This window comes from Dendrobates tinctorius, unplaced genomic scaffold, assembly GCF_039654945.1.
Source record: "Dendrobates tinctorius isolate UK_male_01 unplaced genomic scaffold, ASM3965494v1 ptg000388l, whole genome shotgun sequence".
Classification (NCBI taxonomy): Eukaryota; Metazoa; Chordata; class Amphibia; order Anura; family Dendrobatidae; genus Dendrobates; species Dendrobates tinctorius.
This window is the reverse complement of record NW_027362054.1, coordinates 1149564-1170918: the sequence shown is the minus strand read 5'-3', so window position 1 is coordinate 1170918 and position 21355 is coordinate 1149564. Positions and strand designations below refer to the sequence as shown.

The following is a 21355-nucleotide window of genomic DNA, read 5'->3' as shown; positions in this document are numbered from 1 at the left end:
ATTGGCAGGTTCCCGTGGCAGAGGCAGACAAGGAGAAAACAGCATTTACCACCCCAATGGGTCTCTGTGAGTTCAACTATATGCCATTCGGGCTCTGCACCGCCCCGGGAACATTTCAACGGCTGATGGAGTGCTACATGGGACACAAGAACTTCGAGACGGTCCTGTTGCACCTTGATGATGTCATTGTTTTCTCCAAGACTTATGAAGACCATATGAAGCACCTGGCTGAGATGTTTGAAGCCTTGTCCAACTTTGGCCTGAAGGTGAAGCCTTCCAAATGCCACCTCTTGAAGCCCAAGGTTCAGTACCTCGTCATGTAGTGAGCGCAGAAGGTGTGGCACCAGATCCTCACAAAGTCACGGTCATCCGGGACTGGCCGAAGAACAGCAACCTCCATGAGGTACGCCAATTCTTCGGGTTGGTAGGTTACTACCGAAGGTTCATCAAGGGCTTCACTGAAATAGCCACTCCTATGCAAAATCTTCTGGTGGGCAGTCCAAGAAAGCCAAAGAGAAAAGTTCCACATTTGAATGGACTGAGGAGTTGGAGAGGTCCTTCACCCGACTGAAGATGGCTCTCACAGGAGATGAAGTTCTGGCCTACCCAGATTATGACCAACCCTATGTGTTGTATACTGATGCCAGCAATGTGGGACTTGGAGTAGTACTGTCACAGGTACAGAATGGCAAAGAAAGAGTGATCTCCTACGCCAGCAGGAAGCTTCGTCCCACTGAAAGGAACTCTAACAACTACAGTTCCTTCCAGCTGGAGTTCCTCGCCATAGTCTGGGCTGTGACTGAAAGATTCAAGCATTACCTAGCTTCAGCCAAGTTTACCATCTTCACGGACAACAACCTGCTGACTCACTTTGAAACTGCCAAGCTAGGTGCACTGGAGCAGCGATGGATGGCTCGGCTGTCTAACTATGAATTTACCATCAAGTACCGAGCAGGGCACAAGAATGCCAATGCTGATGCGCTGTCCAGGAAGCCTAATCTACCAGATGCAGGAGAAGTCCCTGAGGCACTTGAAGAAATTGAGTTACCTGCCTTCCACCGGCCAAATGCGGCCCAACGTGCCCAAGGAGTGAGAAACAGACGGTCTGGCTTGAAAGAGGCCACCCTATATCCATTGCCTCATCATGACTGGGCAGAAACGCAGGATAGTGACCCTGCAGTCCACCTGGTGAAGGAGCTACTGTCACAAGCTGACTCACGCCCGGATTCAGATGCTCATGAAGAAACCCAGCAGTTGTGGAAGGAAAGAGGCAGGCTGTTCATCTACTGTATGAAGGAAAGCTGTGTCGGAGGAGTATCAATGCTCGCACTCATGAGTTGGTCTGGCAGGTGGTAGTCCCAAAGAGAGAGGCATCAATGGTCCTGAAAGCATACCACAATGGAGCTGGACACTTCGGATGGAAGAAGTTGGAGGCCTTGCTCCGAGAGAGATTCTACTGGGCTGGTATGAGGAAAGCCATTGAAAATTTGTGCCGGGAGTGTGGACAATGCAACCTGCGCAGAAAGGACCGAAACAGCCAGCGAGCTCCTTTGCAGCCAATAATAACCAAACAGCCACTCGAGTTGGTCACCCTGGATTATGTGAAGTTGGTCCCAAGCCGTTCAGGCTACATTTATGCTCTTACCATCGTTGACGACTACTCAAGATTCTTGGTAGTTGTGCCTGTCAAGGATCAAACAGCCAGGACAGCAGCTAGAGCATTCCAACAGCACTTTTGTAGACCACACGGAGGATATCCCGAGCGAGTGCTTACAGATCAAGGTCCAGCCTTTGAGGCGGAAGTTTTCCAGGAATTCTGTAACTTGTACGGTTGTAAGAAGATCAGGACAAAACCGTCCCATCCACAGACCAATGGCATGTGTGAAAAGATGAACCAGGTGGTGATCGACCTACTGAAGACCTTGCCCTTGGAAGAGAGGAATCTGTGGCCAGAAAAGTTGCCAGATCTGGTAGACCTCTACAACCACATTCCTGTGAATTCCACCAACTGCACTCCAGCCTACCTAATGAGAGCGAGGCCTGGTAAGCTGCCTATTGATTTGGATATGGGAGTCCTGACATCTGAAGTGACATCACCAGATGCTGACTGGGATACAGAGAGGCAGCAACAGTACAGAAGAGTACAAGAGTGTGTGGAAAAGAGTCTAGCTCAGGCAAGACAAAAACAAGAGAGGAACTACAATCAGCATGCACCTGCAGTTCCCTTGTCACCAGGAGAACAAGTCATAAAGAGGAAAAGAAGGATGCATAAGTTGGATGACCAATGGGAAGCTGAACCCTACACCATTCTACCCTCAAACTTTGACAATACCAAGGTGTGCCTTATTAGTAAGGATGGAGGAGAAACCTCAGCAGCAATATCCAGGGATCATTTGAAATGATGCCCTAACCAGCTAAAGGAAAGAATGGAAGAACAAAATAACATCCAACCCATAGAAGAAGAAAAGGTCAGCACTATACTTGGAGAATTCCCTGCAAATTGGACTAAAGTAAATGATGCCATAGTGGTGCCAGTATTGACATTTCCCCAACTGGTAGTACAAGAAGAAGAGACTCAAGAAAATCCTGAAAATCAGGCAGCAGATGCCACACCAGCAGTGGAGCCAGAGAACCCTCGCCCTGCCAGTGGTGAATCTGTCATGCCCACAGTGAGTAGAAGTGGTCCTAGGAAATCTAGTATTCCTGTGCTACGCAGAACCACCAGTAGTGTATCCAGTACATCACCCACTACACCAGTAGTTAGCATCAGGCAACCAGTAAGATCCTCAACCACGCCAGTGTTACGTAGATCTACACATACTATTCAAGGTATACCACCCATTAGATTACGCATATGAATAAGTTAAAGCAATGTAAGTGTTAACATGTATATATGTAACTGTTCAAATTTTGTGCCTACAGATATTCTGTAAGAAATTTCGTTTTTGTGTTTTCCCGTTTGTGTTATGGACATTTTGGCCACTGGACTAGGTGTGGTCACTAACTGTGCACATAGTTCACCATTTGCCCAGGAATGGATCTGGACGTTGATGCATGGACTTATCATCACAGGACTATTTTTGGAGCCTCTGGTTTTTATAATTTTTCATTTTTCTAAATCTTGTACATTTATACTTGTTTATTTGTTTATATGTTGTGTATGTTTTTCATCAGCCCAGGAGTGCTGAATTGCACTAGGGGGGAATGTGGCGCCCCCAGGAGTATGGTCGCCACACTGGCATTGCCTTCCTCCAGGGAGGGTGATGTCAGGCTTGGAAACAATGAAGGGTCTCTCTGACAGTTAATCTCTACATACAACACAGTTCCCACTCCAGGCCAGCAGAGGGAGCTCTGAACCCGAATTGAGGGAGGAGTGCTCTCTGAGGGCCATGAAGGGAAATTAGTCAGTTAGTGTGAGGAGGGCAACGAGTGTAGGCGTGCGGAAATAAGCTGGAGGTTGAGCTGAGGATAGAGCTCCTTCCCAGTGATAGCGCATGATCTGGGGCCTGGTCTCCACAGTTGTATGGATACTGAGGGTCCTGCAACAGAAAGCAGAGGAATAAGAAGCCGTAAATGCTCTATTCCCAACTAAGACTCGGAGGCACAACAGCGAAGGGTGAGCCAAGAGAGATAGAAAGCTACAGCTGTCTGCCATACGAGGTAGATCCAAAAGGGAAGAAGGAGGAACTTCAGTGTAACACAGTACTGCATGTACCTCAGATAAGCGCTAGAGAGGAGACTACACAACCCATCTGACAGAGAAATTCCTAAGTTGCTTCCAGGCTAATCAGCTCCTGTGCCTTCTGTAATCTGGACCCTGGACTGCACTTACAAGTAAAGGTAACAAAACTACATTCCGCTGTGTCCTTGCCTTCTTCCTGCAACTTCTTCAGCACTGCTACATCTCTGTGCCAGACACTGCACCCTCTTCCCCAACACCTATCTACACTGCCCTGGGACCAACAGCCCTGCCTGTGGAGGGCTACAACATCTTTGCTGCACTACACCATCTGTCCCAGAGGATCTTTCCGCAGCGTCGGCTTAACACCTTCATTGCCGAACACCACAGGTGGCGTCACGAATCACTCATAAACTTTATTTCACCACTCAAACCCCTTTTTACATGGGTGCCCAGGGCCACGGACCGGGTCACCGCTGCTGTGACATTCCCCTCTGAAGGACCGGCCCGGTACCGAGTATCCCACAGCCCTCGGAGGGCGACCCACATAATGCCCTCACAACACCCAGCAAAGATCTCCACTTTCATATAACGTGCCGGGTCGCCCATGCCACGTTATACCAATATCCAACAAAGTTCTTCAGGATCAGTACAACACAAACATTTTTTTAATGTTTTTTTTTCTACAAGCTAATTTGCTGATTGCTGGGGTTATGACTACTGGAATCTCTAGTGATCCAAAGATTCAGGCTCTGGAGCCCCGTGCAGGGCTCTGCAGCCCCATCTTGAATGGAGCAGAGGTACACATGCTTGGCCTCTGGTCCATTTATGATCAACAGGACTACCAGAAATAGTGACATTTCAATGGTTGGGGGATAACTTATTTTTTGGGTGAATAACCCATTAAGGCAGTTTAAAAATGGAAGCCTGAGGGATGGTAGAGCTATGTGTGATGTAGAGATTTACAATGTATAAAGATTCTGTAAAACTTTCTGCAGAGCTCTTAGAAGATAAAAGCCTTAAATTATCAGTATAATAGTAAGAGAAAAATAATAACACATTATGGAGATTCATCACAAAATGTACACAAACGACTTATGACAAAAATGTAGCTAGATACATACCCTGGCTCTGTCGAGCTGTTGCTGAGCCTGCCTCTCCACCTCGCGGCGGGCAGCCTCCCGATCCTCCTCCAGTGACACGTCGGAGTCTAACGATGGACGACTTGTGTAGGAATCAGCTGAACCCTGCAATGAAAATATATTTTTTAAGGAATTATTCCTTGGGTTGCCATAATTTAATTTTACATTTGGATATTCTGAGATAAAACATTCAATGCAGAATACTTTACAAAATACACATGAAATGCATTGTCGGTCAAAAGCAAGACCCTAAACAGCAAAACTATGTGGCACCACAGGAATACATCTGAACAATACCAATGCCCAAGTTAGAGAAGTGCACAATAATAATAATAATAATAATTTTATTTCTATAGCCCCAACAAATTCCACAGCACTTTACATTATAGAGGAGACTTGTACAGACAATAGACATGATTACAGCATAACAGTAGACACATAGATCAAAACAGATACCAAGAGGAATGCGGGCCCTGCTCGCAAGCTTACAATATATGAGGAAAAAAAGGGAGACACGAAAGGTGGGTGGTAACAATTGCAAAATGCTCCATCAGATGCCATATTTTAGAAATATTTTCTACTAAAAAGGATTGCCTCTGTAACGCGGAGTTGTATGGTCACTATATCACTTCATGAAGTGTTAGGACTTTGTGTACGTCTGTACAGGCTCCATGTGCATGAAGCCTATCCTGACCCTGTGTCACTAAGTAGACCCACCCAAAAGGAGCCAAAAAAGGTAGAACTGCCAAAGTTATCCATCCTCCCAAGTAATAAAGGTACTGTCACACTTAGCAATGTACCAGCGATCCCGACCAGCGATATGACGCGGTCAGGATCGCTGGTACATCGCTAAGTGGTGGCTAGTGAGCTGCCACATAGGCAGATCTCACTAGCGACATCGCTGGGGACGGGGGTCGCTACTTACCTGTCACACCAGGCGATCCTGCGTCCTCCCGCCCGGCTCCACGCGTCGCTCGTCCTCACAGCAGGAAGCGCCGCAGGAAGCGGACGACGAGAAACAGTCCTGAACGTTCTCGCGTGATCAGCGATAACCAGCGGGGGAGCCGGTCGTAGGTAAGTATCAGACACAGAGATATCGCTAGCAATATCGCTATAACGTCACTAGTTATAGCGATATTGCTAGCGATATCTCTTAGTGTGACTGGCCCTTAACACCCAGAAAGCACGTTCTACTTTCATGCATAGCTACAGTGACCATGAAATTTGCCCCACTGTTTAATGGAAGGGAATTTTTTAAATGATGTGTGTATGTGAAAAAATTTAATTCTCTAAAAAAAAATGTTGATCTAGTGTTTTTTTCTTAAACTTACGGTATGTACAGTCATATGTAAAAGTTTGGGCACCCCTATTAATGTTAACCTTTTTTCTTTATAACAATTTTGGTTTTTGCAACAGGTATTTCAGTTTCAAATATCTAATAACTGATGGACTCAGTTATATTTCTGGATTCAAATGAGGTTTATTGTACTAACAGAAAATGTGCAATCTACATTTAAACAAAATTTGACCGGTGCAAAAGTATGGGCACCCTTATCATTTTCTTGATTTGAACACTCCTAACTACTTTTTACTGACTTCCTGAAGCACTAAATTGGTTTTGTAACCTCATTGAGCTTTGAACTTCATAGCCAGGTGTATCAAATCATGAGAAAAGGTATTTAAAGTGGCCACTTGCAAGTAGTTCTCCTATTTGATTCTTCTATGAAGAGTGGCATCATGGGCTCCTCAAAACAACTCTCAAATGATCTGAAAACAAAGATTATTCAACATAGCTTTTCAGGGGAAGGATACAAAAAGTTGTCTCAGAGAGGAACATAGTAAGAAAATGGAAGAACACAGGTACAGTTCTTGTTAAGCCCAGAAGTGGCAGGCCAAGAAAAATATCAGAAAGGCAGAGAAGAAGAATGGTGAGAACAGTCAAGGACAATCCACAGACCACCTCCAAAGACCTGCAGCATCATCTTGCTGCAGATGGTGTCACTGTGCATCGGTCAACAATACAGCGCATGCATAATGCCTTTTTGTATGACCAAACAACTCAATCTTTGTTTCATCAGTTCACAGGACCTTCTTCCAAAATGTAACTGGCTTTTCCAAATGTGCTTTTGCATACCTCAGGCGACTCTGTTTGTGGCGTGCTTGCAGAAACGGCTTCTTTCGCATCACTCTCCCATACAGCTTCTCCTTGTGCAAAGTGCGCTGTATTGTTGACCGATGCACAGTGACACCATCTGCAGCAAGATGATTCTGCAGGTCTTTGAAGGTGGTCTGTGGATTGTCCTTGACTGTTCTCACCATTCTTCTTCTCTGCCTTTCTGATATTTTTCTTGGCCTGCCACTTCTGGGCTTAACAAGAACTGTACCTGTGTTCTTCCATTTCCTTACTATGTTCCTCACAGTGGAAACTGACAGGTTAAATCTCTGAGACAACTTTTTGTATCCTTCCCCTGAAAAGCTATGTTGAATAATCTTTGTTTTCAGATCATTTGAGAGTTGTTTTGAGGAGCCCATGATGCCACTCTTCATAGGAGAATCAAATAGGAGAACTACTTGCAAGTGGCCACCTTAAATACCTTTTCTCATGATTTGATACACCTGGCTATGAAGTTCAAAGCTCAATGAGGTTACAAAACCAATTTAGTGCTTCAGGAAGTCAGTAAAAAGTAGTTAGGAGTGTTCAAATCAAGAAAATGATAAGGGTGCCCATACTTTTGCACCGGTCAAATTTTGCTTAAATGCAGATTGCACATTTTCTGTTAGTACAATAAACCTCATTTGAATCCAGAAATATAACGGAGTCCATCAGTTATTAGATATATGAAACTGAAATACCTGTTGCAAAAACCAAAATTGTTATAAAGAAAAAAGGTTAACATTAATAGGGGTGCCCAAACTTTTACATATGACTGTATTTTTCTTCTACTGCGTGCTGCCCTATGAATTTGCTTCTGTGTAATGTGTAAGTGCATAGCTCTTCCACAAAGCAGATACAGCTTGAGAAAATTGTCCAATTACATTTGGTCCCTTTGAAAAGAGGCAGCTACATATTGAAGAGATGTAATTCCTAATGTCTTACTCCACTTAGGATGTGAAAACCCTCAAATTAAAGCGAGTCTGCACTTTAAGCCCATATTACCCAGAGACTCCAGTTTAAAACCTTACCCATGACATACAAAGCCATCCACAACCTGTGTCCTCCATACAACTGTGAACTCATCTCCCAGTACTTGCCTGCACACAACCTCCGATCCTCACAAGATCTCCTTATCTACTCCCCTCTTATCGCCTCTTCTCAAAATTACATACTAGATTTCAGCTGCATATCACCCCTACTCTGGAACTCTCCACCACAACATATCAGACTCTCACCTACCATGGAAACCTTCAAAAAGAACCTGAAGACCTACCTCTTCTGACAAGCCTACAACTTGCAGCTACCACCGATCCACCAAACCGCTGCACAACCAGATCTCCCCTCACCTATTATATCCTCATCAATCCTTTGTAGATTGTGAGCTTTCACGGGCAGGGTCCTCTCTCATCCTGTACCAGTCATGGCTTGTATTGTTTAAGATTACTGTACTTGTATGTATTATGTCCACCCCTCCTCACATGTAAAGCGCCATGGAATAAATGGCGCTATAATAATAATATTAATATAACCGTATATTGAATATGTTTTCATAAACAACTAAAATACCAAAATATGTGTCACTGTCCAAATATTTTTGGACCCAACTGTATTACAGGGGAAGCACTGTGCAAATCAATGCGATGAACTGGGCTCCACTGCATCTGCTGAGCCCACGCAAATAATCTTTACAGTGCCAGCATCTGGCAACACAGGTCTTGGAGAACGCAGAGTGTATCTAAGTGGGTGGAAAGAAGCTTCCCAGTGAGCAATACTACCATCCACCAACACAAGGGAGATCCTGGCCTTACTTCGCTGTATGCTATGTATATCACAGTGCCGTCACCAATAGTCTAAAAAATGAGCTAAATTTCCAAACCTCGTGAGCCACTGATAAATCTGGAGAATTTCAGACTGTCTAGAATAAATTGTGAACATAAATACTGTAGCATCCTCTCCTTTTCTCTATATTGCTCTCTCGCTCCATATAATATAGGACTGCGCAAAAATTGTTAGTAGGTTATGTAAAAAATGCTACAAAGAATGCTTTCAATTAAAGTACAAACATAATAACCAAACAGAAATCTAAATCAAATCAATATTGGATGTGACCATTTGGATTTTGTTTATTGATAAAAAATAAAACATTAACACTTCCATTTTTTAAAGTGGTTTTACTTTGCAGCATTTTTTCCACTGCTGCCCAAAACTTTTGCACAATACTATTAGTAACATATATAAATAAATTATTTTTTATCATGCATTTTAAATATTTAACTTAAATATTATTTAATATTTAATATATATATATATATATATATATATATATATATATATTATAGATCATATTGAAAAAATATGAAAAAAGTATATTTAACCCCTTAAGCCCCAAGGGTGGTTTGCACGTTCATGACCGGGCCAATTTTTACCATTCTGACCACTGTCCCTTTATGAGGTAATAACTCTGAAACGCTTCCATGGATCCCGGTGATTCTGACACTGTTTTCTCGTGACATATTGTACTTCATGTTAGTGGTAAAATTTCATTCAAATAACTTGCGTTTATTTGTGAAAAAAACGGAAATTTGGCGAAAATTTTGAAAATTTCGCAATTTTCCAACTTTGAATTTTTATGCCCTTAAATCACAGAGATACGGCACACAAAAAACTGGATAAGTAACATTTCCCACATGTTTACTTTACATCAGCACAATTTTGGAACCAAAATTTTTTTTTGTTAGGAAGTTAGAAGGGTTAAAAATTGACCAGCGATTTCTCATTTTTGCAACACCATTTTATTTTTACGGACCACATCACATTTGAAGCCACTTTGTGGGGTCTATGATAGAAAATACCCAAAAGTGACACCAATCTAAAAACTGCACCCCTTAAGGTGCTCAAAACCACATTCAAGAAGTTTATTAACCCTTCAGGTGCGTCACAGGAATTTTTTGAATATTTAAAAAAAAATGAACATTTAACTTTTTTTCACAAAAAAAATACTTCAGGTTCAATTTTTTTTATTTTACCAAGGGTAACAGGAGAAATTGGACTGCAAAAGTTATTGTGCAATTTGTCCTGAGTACACTGACACCTGATATGTGGGGGGGAACCACTGTTTCGGCGCATGGCAGAGCTCAGAAGGGAAGGAGCGCCTTTGACTTTTTCAATACAAAATTGGCTGGAATTCAGATCAGACGCCATGTCACGTTTGGAGAGCCCCTGATGTACCTTAACAGTGGAAACCCCCCACAAGTGACCCCATTTTGGAAAATTGGCTGGAATTCAGATCAGACGCCATGTCACGTTTGGAGAGCCCCTGATGTACCTAAACAGTGGAAACCCCCCACAAGTGACCCCATTTTGGAAACTAGACCCCCCAAGGAACTTATCTAGATGTGTGGTGAGAACTTTGAACCCACAAGGGCTTCACAGAAGTATATAACGTACAGCGGTACAATTAAAAAATCATATTTTTTCCAAAAAAATGATCTTTTCACCCCCAATTTTTATTTTCCCAAGGGTAACAGGACCCTAAAAGTTATTGTGCAATTTGTCCTGAGTACGCTGATACCCCACATGTGGGGGTAAACCACTATTTGGGCGCATGGCAGAGCTCGGAAGGGAAGCAGCGCCATTTGACGTTTTTGGCTGGAATTGAGATCGGACACCATGTCGCGATTAGAAAACCCCTGATGTACCAAAACAGTGGAAACCCCCCACAAATGACACCATTTTGGGAACTAGACCCCCCAAGGAACTTATCTAGATGTGTGGTGAGCTTCACAGAAGTTTGTAACGACCGGGCGTGAAAATAAAAAAATTATACTTTTTCCACAAACATGATCTTTTAGTCCCCATTTTTTTTTATTTTCCCAAGGGTAACAGGAGAAATTGGATCTCAATGTTGTTGACCAATTTGTCCTGAGTACGCTGACACCCCATATGTGGGAGAAAACTACTGTATGGGCACACGTCGGGGCTCGGAAGGGAAGTAGTGACGTTTTGGAATGCAGACTTTGATGGAATGGTCTGCGGGTGTCATGTTGCCTTTGGAGAGCCCCTAAAGTACCTAAACAGTGGAAACTCCACACAAATGACCCCATTTTGGAAACTAGATCCCCTGTCCTGAGTAGGCTGATACTCCATATGTGGGGGTAAAACACTGTTTGGGAGCATGGCAGAGCTTGGAAGGGAAGGGCTATCATTTGACTTTTTCAACTCAGAATTGGCTGGAATTGAGATCAGATGTCATGTTGCATTTGGAGAGCACCTGATGTGCCCAAACAGTGGAAACCCCCAATTCTAACCCCAACACACCCCTAACCCTAATCTCAGCCCTAACCTTAGCCCTAACCCTAGCCCTGGCCCTAACCCTAATGGGAAAATGGAAATAAATACATTTTCTTTTAATTTTATTATTTTTCCCTAACTAAGGGGGTGATAATGGGGGGTTTGATTTACTATTTATGGCGGGTTTTTATGTTTGGCAGCTGTCACACACTAAAAGACGCTTTTTATTGTAAAAATAGTTTTGCATCATCACATATTGAGAGCTATAATTTTTCCGTATTTTGACCCACCGAGTCATGTGAGGTCTTATTTTTTGCGGGACGAGTTGACGTTTTTATTGGTACCATTTTCGGGCACGTGACATTTTTTGATCGCTTTTTATTCCGATTTTTGGGACGCAGAATGAACAAAAACCAGCGTTTCATGAATTTCTTTTGGGGGGGTGCGTTTACACCGTTCCGCAGGCGGTAAAATTGATAACGCCCTTTTATACTTCGGGTCAGTACGGTTACAGCGATACCTCATTTATGTCTTTTTTATGGTTTGTCGGTTTTATGCAATGAAAACTATTTTATATAAAAAATAATTATTTTTGCATCGCTTTATTCTGCGAGCTATAACTTTTTTATTTTTTCGCTGACGATGCTGTATGGCAGCTCGTTTTTTGCGGGACAAGATGACGTTTTTAGCGGTACCATGGAAATTTATATGCGTCTTTTTGATCGCGCGTTATTGCACTTTTTGTTCGGCGGTATGATAATAAATCATTATTTTTTGCTTCGCTTTTTATTTTTATTTTTTAAGGGGTTCGCTAAAGGGGTTAACTAATGGGACAGTTTTATAATACAAATATGTGTACTTTTATTGTTTTGGTTTTTTTATTTCCAAAAAATGAATTTATTGGGGGAATTTTTTTTTTTTTTCTAATTTATTTGGCGATTTTTTTTAATTATTCTAACACTTTTTTTTTTTAAACTTTATTACATTGTCCCAGGTGGGACATCACTGTCCTGTGACCACAGGAAGTGCAGCAGGCTTCCTCTTGCCTGCGCTTTGCAGGCACGGAGGAAGCCGGCTCCCTGCAGGCCCCCGAAGGTCCCCGTCGCCATCTTGGATTCGGGGGCCTGCAGGGAAGGAGCCCCCCGCAGCAGCGCTGCACATTGCGCTGCCGTGGGGGGCTCAGGGAAGCATGTAAGGAGCCCCCTCCCTGCCGATGCTTCCCTTTAACCCCCGGTACACCGCGATCGTGTTTGATCACGGTGTGCAAGGGGTTAACGGCCGCGATCAGCGGCGCTCACCACGTGAGCGCCGCTGATCGCTATGACGTACTATCCCGTCCCTGGGAATTAAGTCCTAGGGCACATGGACGGGATAGTACGTCATATGGTATTAAGGGGTTAATTTTATTATTTTACAATACATTCACTTTAAGGGCTGAGTCAGACGGCCATATAACTCGTGTGAGAATCGCATAGCACTGCATGGACTGGCCCACAACCTCTCCTGACCTGAGCAAGACAGTGTGATGGATTACTATGCAGATGTCAAGCTCAGATCAGGAGAGCCAACAGCCAGGACGAGGTTTACGATGAGATTCTCACACGAGAAATACGGCAGTCTGTCTCTACCCTAAGGGTTCATACCCATATGTGAGAAAAAAAGTTCCGATATCAGGACTGAAAAAACGGACGAGTGTCATGCGAGTACAATGCGAGTGGCATGCGATTTTTTAAACGGAACATGCATATGCAATCCGTCTTTTTTCTCTGGAACTATTATTGTACAATCATTTACAGGACCATTTACAGTGTTCTGTGCCACAGAATGGTAAGGTACCTGTAAAAAAACGGATGGCATATGCATGGTCCGAGTGCTGTGTGATTTTTTTCTCGCATCCATTGACTTGCATTAGCGAGTTTCATCTGAGATACGCAGCAAATTTCATCCGAGATACGCAGACCTATTTCAGCTGAGAAAATAATCGCAGATGAGATGTAACCCAATGAACAACATTGGTCAGAGTGCAATCCAATTTTTTATCGGACTGCGCTCGTCCGTTTTTCTCGCGAATGAGTATGAGCCCTAAGACTGATCATTCAAAAAATGCTAAAAATCCCAATGTAACAGCTACACAACCAGCTCCTAGGACAATGTTTTAACAAAACACAAATTCTTGGTCGGACCTGTTCCCATCATGAACAAAAGTTCCTTAATCTCTGCTGTAGAATAAATGACAGTCCTTTTTTCTGGTACTCTGCAAATTTCAGCATATTTAAAAATAGATGTGACTCTTAAAAACTGTATTTTTATCTTTATTATAACCAAGATGAACAATTCAAAAATGTGCAAGATAAGCAAAGTTCATATTCCACAAGCAATAATGATCCCTCACAATAATTGTGTAACATGACTGGATACAGTCAATCTGAAATACGTGTAATCATTAGGAATCGTTATTAAATTTTATTCTAAAATGATGACAATTCATAATCAAAACAGGAAGATGAAATATTATTCTGAATGCTTATCAGATGCCAATAGATCATGGATATTCACCGTTTGTACTGCTGTATTTTTTTGGTAATAGGACACTATTCTAAGCGGACCGTTATCTGTCCCTTTGTGTACTTAATATGGTTAACCTCTAATTTCAATTGGTCTATTGCCAGGTATACAATACCGACAAAACTATATCAATAATTAATACTTCTTCCTACAGAGCAATTTACTAAATCATATGTAGTATCTGAAAAAATAAACCCATAAGCCTTAAAATAAAAGGACCGTTCTCTATTGGATGTGTGGATGTATTGACTTTATGTGTTTAATTGAGCCACAATTAAGAGAAATGTAGTGGAGGGAAGTAAACCAACTAATAAATGGTGTAAAGAAGAGTAGAAAGGAGATCAATGTACAAAAGTTGCCCGTTCTGACAATTGGTGGAGATCGAGGCTACTTTCACACTTGCGGTTTTTTTGCGCTGCGTTTTTGCGCATAAATGTGCATGCGTTTTTTTCCTATACTTAACATGGGTGCGCATTGTGATGCGTTTGTACGCATTTGTATGCGCATGCATTTCTTTGTAGTGTGCGCCCGGGCGCACAAAATGCATCCTGCTGCATTTGCGCGTCCGACCTGTCTCAAAAACGCATGCGCACGCAATGCACACGAAATTCACCCAAAAACATTAAAGTCTATGGGAGTGCTGACGTACGCACATCAGCGCAAAAAAAGCATGCTTTTTTTTAAAAAGACAAGAAAACGCATAAAAACGCATGATGCGTTTTTTATGCGCGTTTGCACCGCGCGCGCAGTGCAAAAAAATGCAAGTGTGAAAGGTGCTTCATCAGTGGTTAGACAACCACAAATCTAAAGGGGGTTTTACACATAGCGATATCGCTAGCAATATTGCTAAAGCGTCACCGATTTTGTGATGCAGCAGCGATATTGCTAGCGATATCGCTACAGGTGATACTTACCTCCGACCGACTCCCCCGCTGGTTATCAGTGATCGCGCGAGATCGGCCTGGTCCATTTCTCAGCAGCGGCTTCCTGCTGCGCTTCCTGCTGGCGCAGAGGAGCGACACGGGCGGAGGACGTCATCATCGCCGCGTCTAACAGGCAAGTAACGACCGCTGCTGCGTCGCTGCTGAGATCTGCCTGTTTGGCAGCTCACTAACGACCATTTAGCGATGCACCAGCGATCTTGACCGGGTCATATCGTGGTCGGGATCGCTGGTGCATCACTAAATGTAAAGGGGCCCTAAGTTAATAACTATTCTTTGGTAATGTTAAACAAAACTTTACTCCTTGCAATGAGAATGATTGTTAGAGCAACCCTCCATCCCATATTAATTGTGACTATACATTTTCTAAAGAATATTCACTCTACCTAATGTCCTTTCTATTCATATTCACAGTGTGAAAACTTGCAAATACGCGCAAGTTGTGCACATTTTCAATGTGTGCATCATGCTTGTCAAAGGTTGAAGAAGTGAATGTTGTGTACCTTTAGGGGGCATGGTGAATGATAAATGTATTATGGCTTTCACCTTATCACATATTGTGATGTAAATTCTACATTTGCTCCCAGGAGGAGGAGATTTAGGGTGTGTGCAGATGCTGCGGATTTGGTCCTGCGGATCCGCAGCAGTTTCTGTACAGTACCATTATAATCAATGGAAAATGAAATCCGCAGTGCACACAGTGCAGAATTTTCCGCGCAGATTTGCTGCGGTTTCAAATCCGCATCATGTCAATTCTTTGTGCGGATTCCGCTGCAGGTTTGGCACCTCCTCCATGGCAGGTGTCAAACCGCAGGGGAAACCCGCAGGCTAAACCGCAGAAAATCAGCAGATAAACTGCAGGTCTTTTGACCTGCAGTTTTACCTGCTGATTTAGATAAATCTGCGCTGAAAATTCCGCAGCAGAATCCGCAGCGTGTGCACACACCCTTAATGTTCTGACTTTAGCACAGATCTGCACAACAAATGACCCGAGGCTGCCGAAGGATGTTGTGCTGCCCACGGAGCTGTCTGGGATGTGCCTGCTCCTTCTTATATTCACATGTATTCACGGCTTTCAGACGCAAATACATTTGAACACAGTGGCGATGGGACTGGAGCAGCATAGCGCTCGTCAGTCCCAGCCCCATCATATAGCAGCGTGATGAGGTCAGTATGCTGCTGACATCATCAAACTGCTTTCGGCACCAAAGCGCCGCAGAGAAGAGACAGCGATGCCAATGGTAAGCGCTCCACCAGGGAGTCGAAGATGGAATGCCTTATCAGTGAGTCGAAGATGGAATGCCTTATCAGTGTGGACAAGGTGGGGAGGGCTTAATGTTACTGTTAAGGCCCATAATGGGGGTGACAATTTTGAAAGGTGGCAAAATTTTACGAGGTGATGGTAGGAGTAGTACTTTATTAAGATGGGCAATGTGCTATGGATAATTTACGCAGTGTGTGTGTGTCGAGAGGGATATTTTGCAGAGGGGCAGTGCAAGGAGATATTTTGTAGAGGCACAGTGTGGGGATATTTTGTAGAGGTGCAGTGTGAGGAGGGACATTTTGAAGTGGCACATTGTGGCTGGGAAATTTTTGCAGAGGGCCAGTGTGGGGGTAACATAGTAACATAGTTTTGAAGGCTGAAGGAAGACCTTATGTCCATCTAGTTCAGCCTATTTTTAGTGCAGCTGTTCTGCCTTCTGGGGAAGGCAAAAAATCCAGAGTAGAAGCTAATTTTCTCCATAGGGAAAAAAATTCCTTCCCCTAAGCTGGGTCAACCATCTACCTATAATATTATGTTATTCGTAACCTTCTATACTGTTACTCACAAGAAAAGCATCCATTCCTTTCTTAAATTCATTCAGCGAGTTGGCCATCACCACTTCCTCAGGAAGAGGATTCCAGAGCCTCACTGCTCTTACCGTGAAGAACCCTCTTCTATGCTGGTGCAGAAATTGTCTTTCCTCCAAACGAAGAGAACGCCCCCTTGTTCCTGTCACAGTCCTTGGTACAAACAGTTCATTGGAGAGATCTCTGTATTGCCCTCTGATATACTTGTACATATATATTAGGTCTCCCCTAAGTCTTCTCTTTTCTAGAGTAAATAGACCTAATTTTGATAACCTTCCTGGGTATTATAGTGAACCAACTCCATTTATCATTTTAGTAGCCCGACTTTGAACCCTTTCAAGTTCAGTAATGTCTTTCTTGAGCACCGGCGTCCAAAATTGCACACAATACTCCAAGTGTGGTCTGACGAGTGATTTGTACAGAGGGAGAATTATGTTTTCATCTCGTGTCCCCAGACCTCTTCTAGTGCATCCCATGACCCTATTTGCTTTGGTGGCAGCTGCCTGACACTGGACACTCCAATTTAGCTTCTTATTGACTAAGATGCCTAAGTCTTTTTCCATGTCTGATTTCCCCAGCAGTTTCCCATTTAGTAAGTAATTGTAGCATCTGTTTCTCCTTCCCATGTGCATAACCTTACACTTATCTGTGTTAAACCTCATTTGCCATTTTTCAGCCCAATTCTCCAATTTACTCAAATCTGTCTGTAGTTGCAAACTGTCCTCCTTTGTGTTAACTACCTTACATAGTTTTGTATCATCTGCAAATACTGATATTTTACTGTGTAAGCCATCTACTAGATCATTAATAAATATATTAAATAGTAGGGGGCCCAATACAGAACCCTGTGGTACCCCACTAGTAACCCTGGCCCAATCTGAGTATGCCCCATTAATAACCACTCTGTTTTCTATCACTAAGCTAGCTACCTACCCATCTACACACATCGAATCCCACCAAGGACAACATCTGCAAGGAGTTTGTATGTTCTCCCCGTGTTTGCGTGGGTTTCCTCCGGGCACTCCGGTTTCCTCCCACATTCTAAAGACATACTGATAGGGAATTTAGATTGTGAGCCCCATCGGGGACAGTGATGAAAATGTGTGCAAAAACTGTAAAGCGCTGCGGAATATGTTAGCGCTATATAAAAATAAAGATTATTATTATTATTATTATTATTTTCCCCTAGCCCAAGCTTTCTCATCTTACTTACCAATCTTGTTGAGATAAATGACATCCAATGATTCTCCTTGGTCCATTTGAGAGCTTACATCCTCACAGAAGCTGATCAGGTTAGTTTGACAGGAGCGATCCTTCATAAATCCATGTTGATGTGGAGTTAAACATTTATTAACATTGAGATATTCCATAATGGTATCCCTTAGAAACCCTTCAAAAATTTTACCCACAACAGATGTTAAGCTTACCGGCCTATAGTTTCCAGGGTCCCTTTTACACCCCTTTTTGAATATTGGTACCACATTTGCTTGCCGCCAATCAAAAGGAACAGACCCTGTTTCTATAGAGTCTTTAAATATAAGGAATAGAGGCCTGTCTATCACATTACTTAACTCCCTTAATACCCGAGGGTGAATGCCATCAGGGCCTGGTGATTTGTCAATTTTAATCTTACTGAGGCAGTTCTGCACTTCTTCCTGGGTTAGGCAGGTAATACTTAAGGGGAGTTTTCATTATCACTCTGCATTTCCCCTGGCAAATCCTTTTCCTGTGTGAACACTGTTGAGAAAAAAGTATTTAAATCATTTGCTTTTCCCACATCGCTCTCTATGATTTCACCCTCATTGTTCTTTAAAGGGCTGACACCATCAATTTTAATCATTTTACTGTTTATATAATTAAAGAATAGTTTGGGATTTGTTTTACTTTCCTTAGCAATGAGTCTCTAAGTTTCCACTTTTGCTAAATGTATTTGTTTTTTTGGTTTTTTTTTTACACATTTTATTTTTTTTTTCTATAACTTTTTAATGCTTCTTCATTGCCTTCTTGTTTTAGCTTCTTAAATGCCTTGTTCTTGTTATTTATTGCCCTTTTTACATCCTTATTTTGCCACATTGGTGTTCTCCTGTTCCTAGCCCAATTATTTCTGTACGGTATGGCTAGCTCGCAGTGGATGTGTAAAACTGATTTAAATATTTCCCATCAATTTTCTGTGCTCCTATTTTTGAGGACATTGTCCCAATCAATTCGGCGAAGGTCCTCTCTAAGCTGATCAAACTTTGCTTTCCTGAAATTCAGCGTTTTCGTAACCCCCTTCCAGAGCACCTTACTGAAGGACAAGTAAAATTGTATTATATTGTGGTCACTGTTCCCTAGGTGCCCATCCACTCATAATTCTGTTATTCTATCTGGCCTGTTGCTTAAAGTTAAGTCCAGAAGGGCTGTCCCTCTAGTTTGGCCCTGCACAAGTTGTGACAGATAATTATCCTTGGTCACTGACAGAAATTGGTTTCCTTTCTGAGATACACAGGTTTCAGTTTTCCAGTCTATGTCGGGGTAGTTGAAGTCCCCCATAATAATCACCTCATTGTGATTTGCTGCTTTGTCTATTTGTTTCAATAATACATTTTCAGTGGTTTCTGTTATATTTGGTTGTTTATAACAAACCCCATGAGGATTTTATTAATTTTCCCTCCTTGTATCTCCACCCATAGAGACTCCACCTCTTCATTTCCCTCTTGTATATCTTCTCTTAATGTGGGCTTTAAAGTGGACTTTATATATAGACCCCCACCCCCTTTCCGTTTTTTATTATCCCTCCTAAACAAATCATATCCTTGCAAGTTAGCCGCCCAGTCATAGCTGTCGTCTAACCATGTCTCAGTTATTCCTACTATGTCGTATTTTTCCTCATACATTACCAACTCCAGATCTTCAATCTTATTGGTCAGGCTTCTTGTGTTGGTCAGCATGCAGGAAAGAAGTTTTGCTTCCTTTTTTCTTAGCTTCCTTCTGAGTACCCTGTCTTGGGTCCTCTTTACCACATCTAGTATCCTTGAGTAGTTTGTCCTTCTGCTGCATGTTCTTGTATGCTGTTTTTCCTCCCATCCCCTCTTCTTCTAGTTTAAAGCCCTCTTGATGAGTGCGGCAAGTCCTCTGGAATATGTGTGATTCCCAGGTTTTGTGAGGTGTATCCCATCTCTTGCGATAAGTCCATCATAGAGGTAGTTCACGCCATGGTCCAAGAATCCAAATCCTTGCTGCCTGCACCACCGTCGTAGCCAGTTGTTCACCTCTAGTATCCTATTCCATCTTCTGATGCCATGACCATCGACTGGGAGGATTGATGAGAAAACCTGTACATTCCGTTCCTTTATTTTCTTCCCCAGAATTTCAGTCTTCGCAGATAGTTGGTAGGTCATTTCTTGCCGTGTCGTTTGTGCATACATGTATCAGTAGGAAAGGGTAGTCGTCCTTGGATTTGAGGATAGTTGGTATCCTGTTGGCCACATTCTTGATTTTTGCTCCAGGGAGGCAGCATACTTCTCGTGCGGTTGTCTGGTCTGCAGATAGTTGCCTCCGTGCCTCTTAGTAGTGAGTCACCCATAACTACCACTCTTCTCTTCTTTCCAGACGCACTGCTTGTTGCTCGTGAGTGTTTTTGAGTGTCATTTGTTTCTGCTTTTGTTGACAGAGTAACTTCTTTTGTTGATAGTGTGTCTTCTCTTGTAGATACGGTATCATCCTGAGCTGTGCCATTTTCGTTCTCCAGCATGAGGGCTTCATATTGGTTACTAAGCTGTGTGGGTGGTGATGACCACTTGATCCGTTTGCTTCTTTTCGTCACATGGCTCCACTTTTCAGCCTCTGTATGTGCTCTGAAGCTTTTCTCACTTTCCGTATCCTGAATGGTTGCTTCTGCTTCATCCAAGAAGTCCTCATGTTCTTTAATTACCTTCAATGTTGCTATTCTTTCTTCCAGTCCCTGCACCTTTTCCTCTAAGAGGGAAACAAGTTTGCACTTCTGACAGGTAAAGTTGAGTTTTTGGGCCGGAAGATCCGTAAACATGTAGCATGTGTTGCAGGTGACCATGTGGATTTTCTTCTCTTCCATATTGCTATTGCAGTCTATGATGTGTGTGTCTATGGTGTTTTTTTTTTTGCAGGAAGCACAGGCAGTTATTTATTCAAACGCACAGCATAGAAAATTTTATTTATTTATGGGCCAGTGTAATGATACTTACATTTTTTAAGAGCATCATGTCGGGAATTGCTGCTGAAGATGGAGAAGAGGAAGTTTGCAGAGACAAGCTCTGGACATTAAATCTCATCATGGTGTCTATGCTACATGGAGAGAAAGTGATGGGAATGACTTCAATCAGAGAAGATATGAAATATAGGGTACTTGGATGTAATTGTTTATTTGTGATACGGACTACATTTCATCAGTGCTGTGGCTCCTGTGTGGCCCACAGTCTGATGAGGACTGTTAACAACAATTCCTAGTATCTCCTTAACATTGTTAAAAACATAAGGAGATCTGTAGGTTAATGTGATACAAATGAACATGGGGCTGACCTGACATTGCAATTGATTGCTGTACTAAGCTTGGTGATTTATTCTTGTACTAATGGTGGTTCTGCCGCTGCATTCATGTACTGAAGGCAGTTCTGCCGCTGCATTCGTGTACTGACTGTGTTTCTGACTATGCATTCATGCACTGATGGTGGTTCTGCCGCTGCATTCATGTACTAACGGTGGTTCTGGCGCTGCA

At 42.7% G+C, this 21355-nt stretch overlaps 1 protein-coding gene and 1 long non-coding RNA gene across 4 annotated transcripts in view; one reads left to right on the top strand and one right to left on the bottom strand.

Annotated features, from left to right (window-relative positions):
• CACNB3 (calcium voltage-gated channel auxiliary subunit beta 3) overlaps positions 1 to 21355 on the bottom strand; it is a 343020-nt gene that overhangs the window by 77652 nt on the left and 244013 nt on the right. For all 3 annotated transcript variants that reach the window (XM_073563484.1, XM_073563483.1, XM_073563481.1), the window contains exon 2: positions 4804 to 4926. In XM_073563484.1, coding sequence (XP_073419585.1) covers positions 4804 to 4926 — 123 coding nt within the window. The remainder of the gene's footprint in view (positions 1 to 4803; positions 4927 to 21355) is intronic.
• The window catches only part of LOC141076151 (uncharacterized), a 141963-nt gene that overhangs the window by 91053 nt on the left and 29555 nt on the right, over positions 1 to 21355 (top strand). The window lies entirely within an intron of this gene.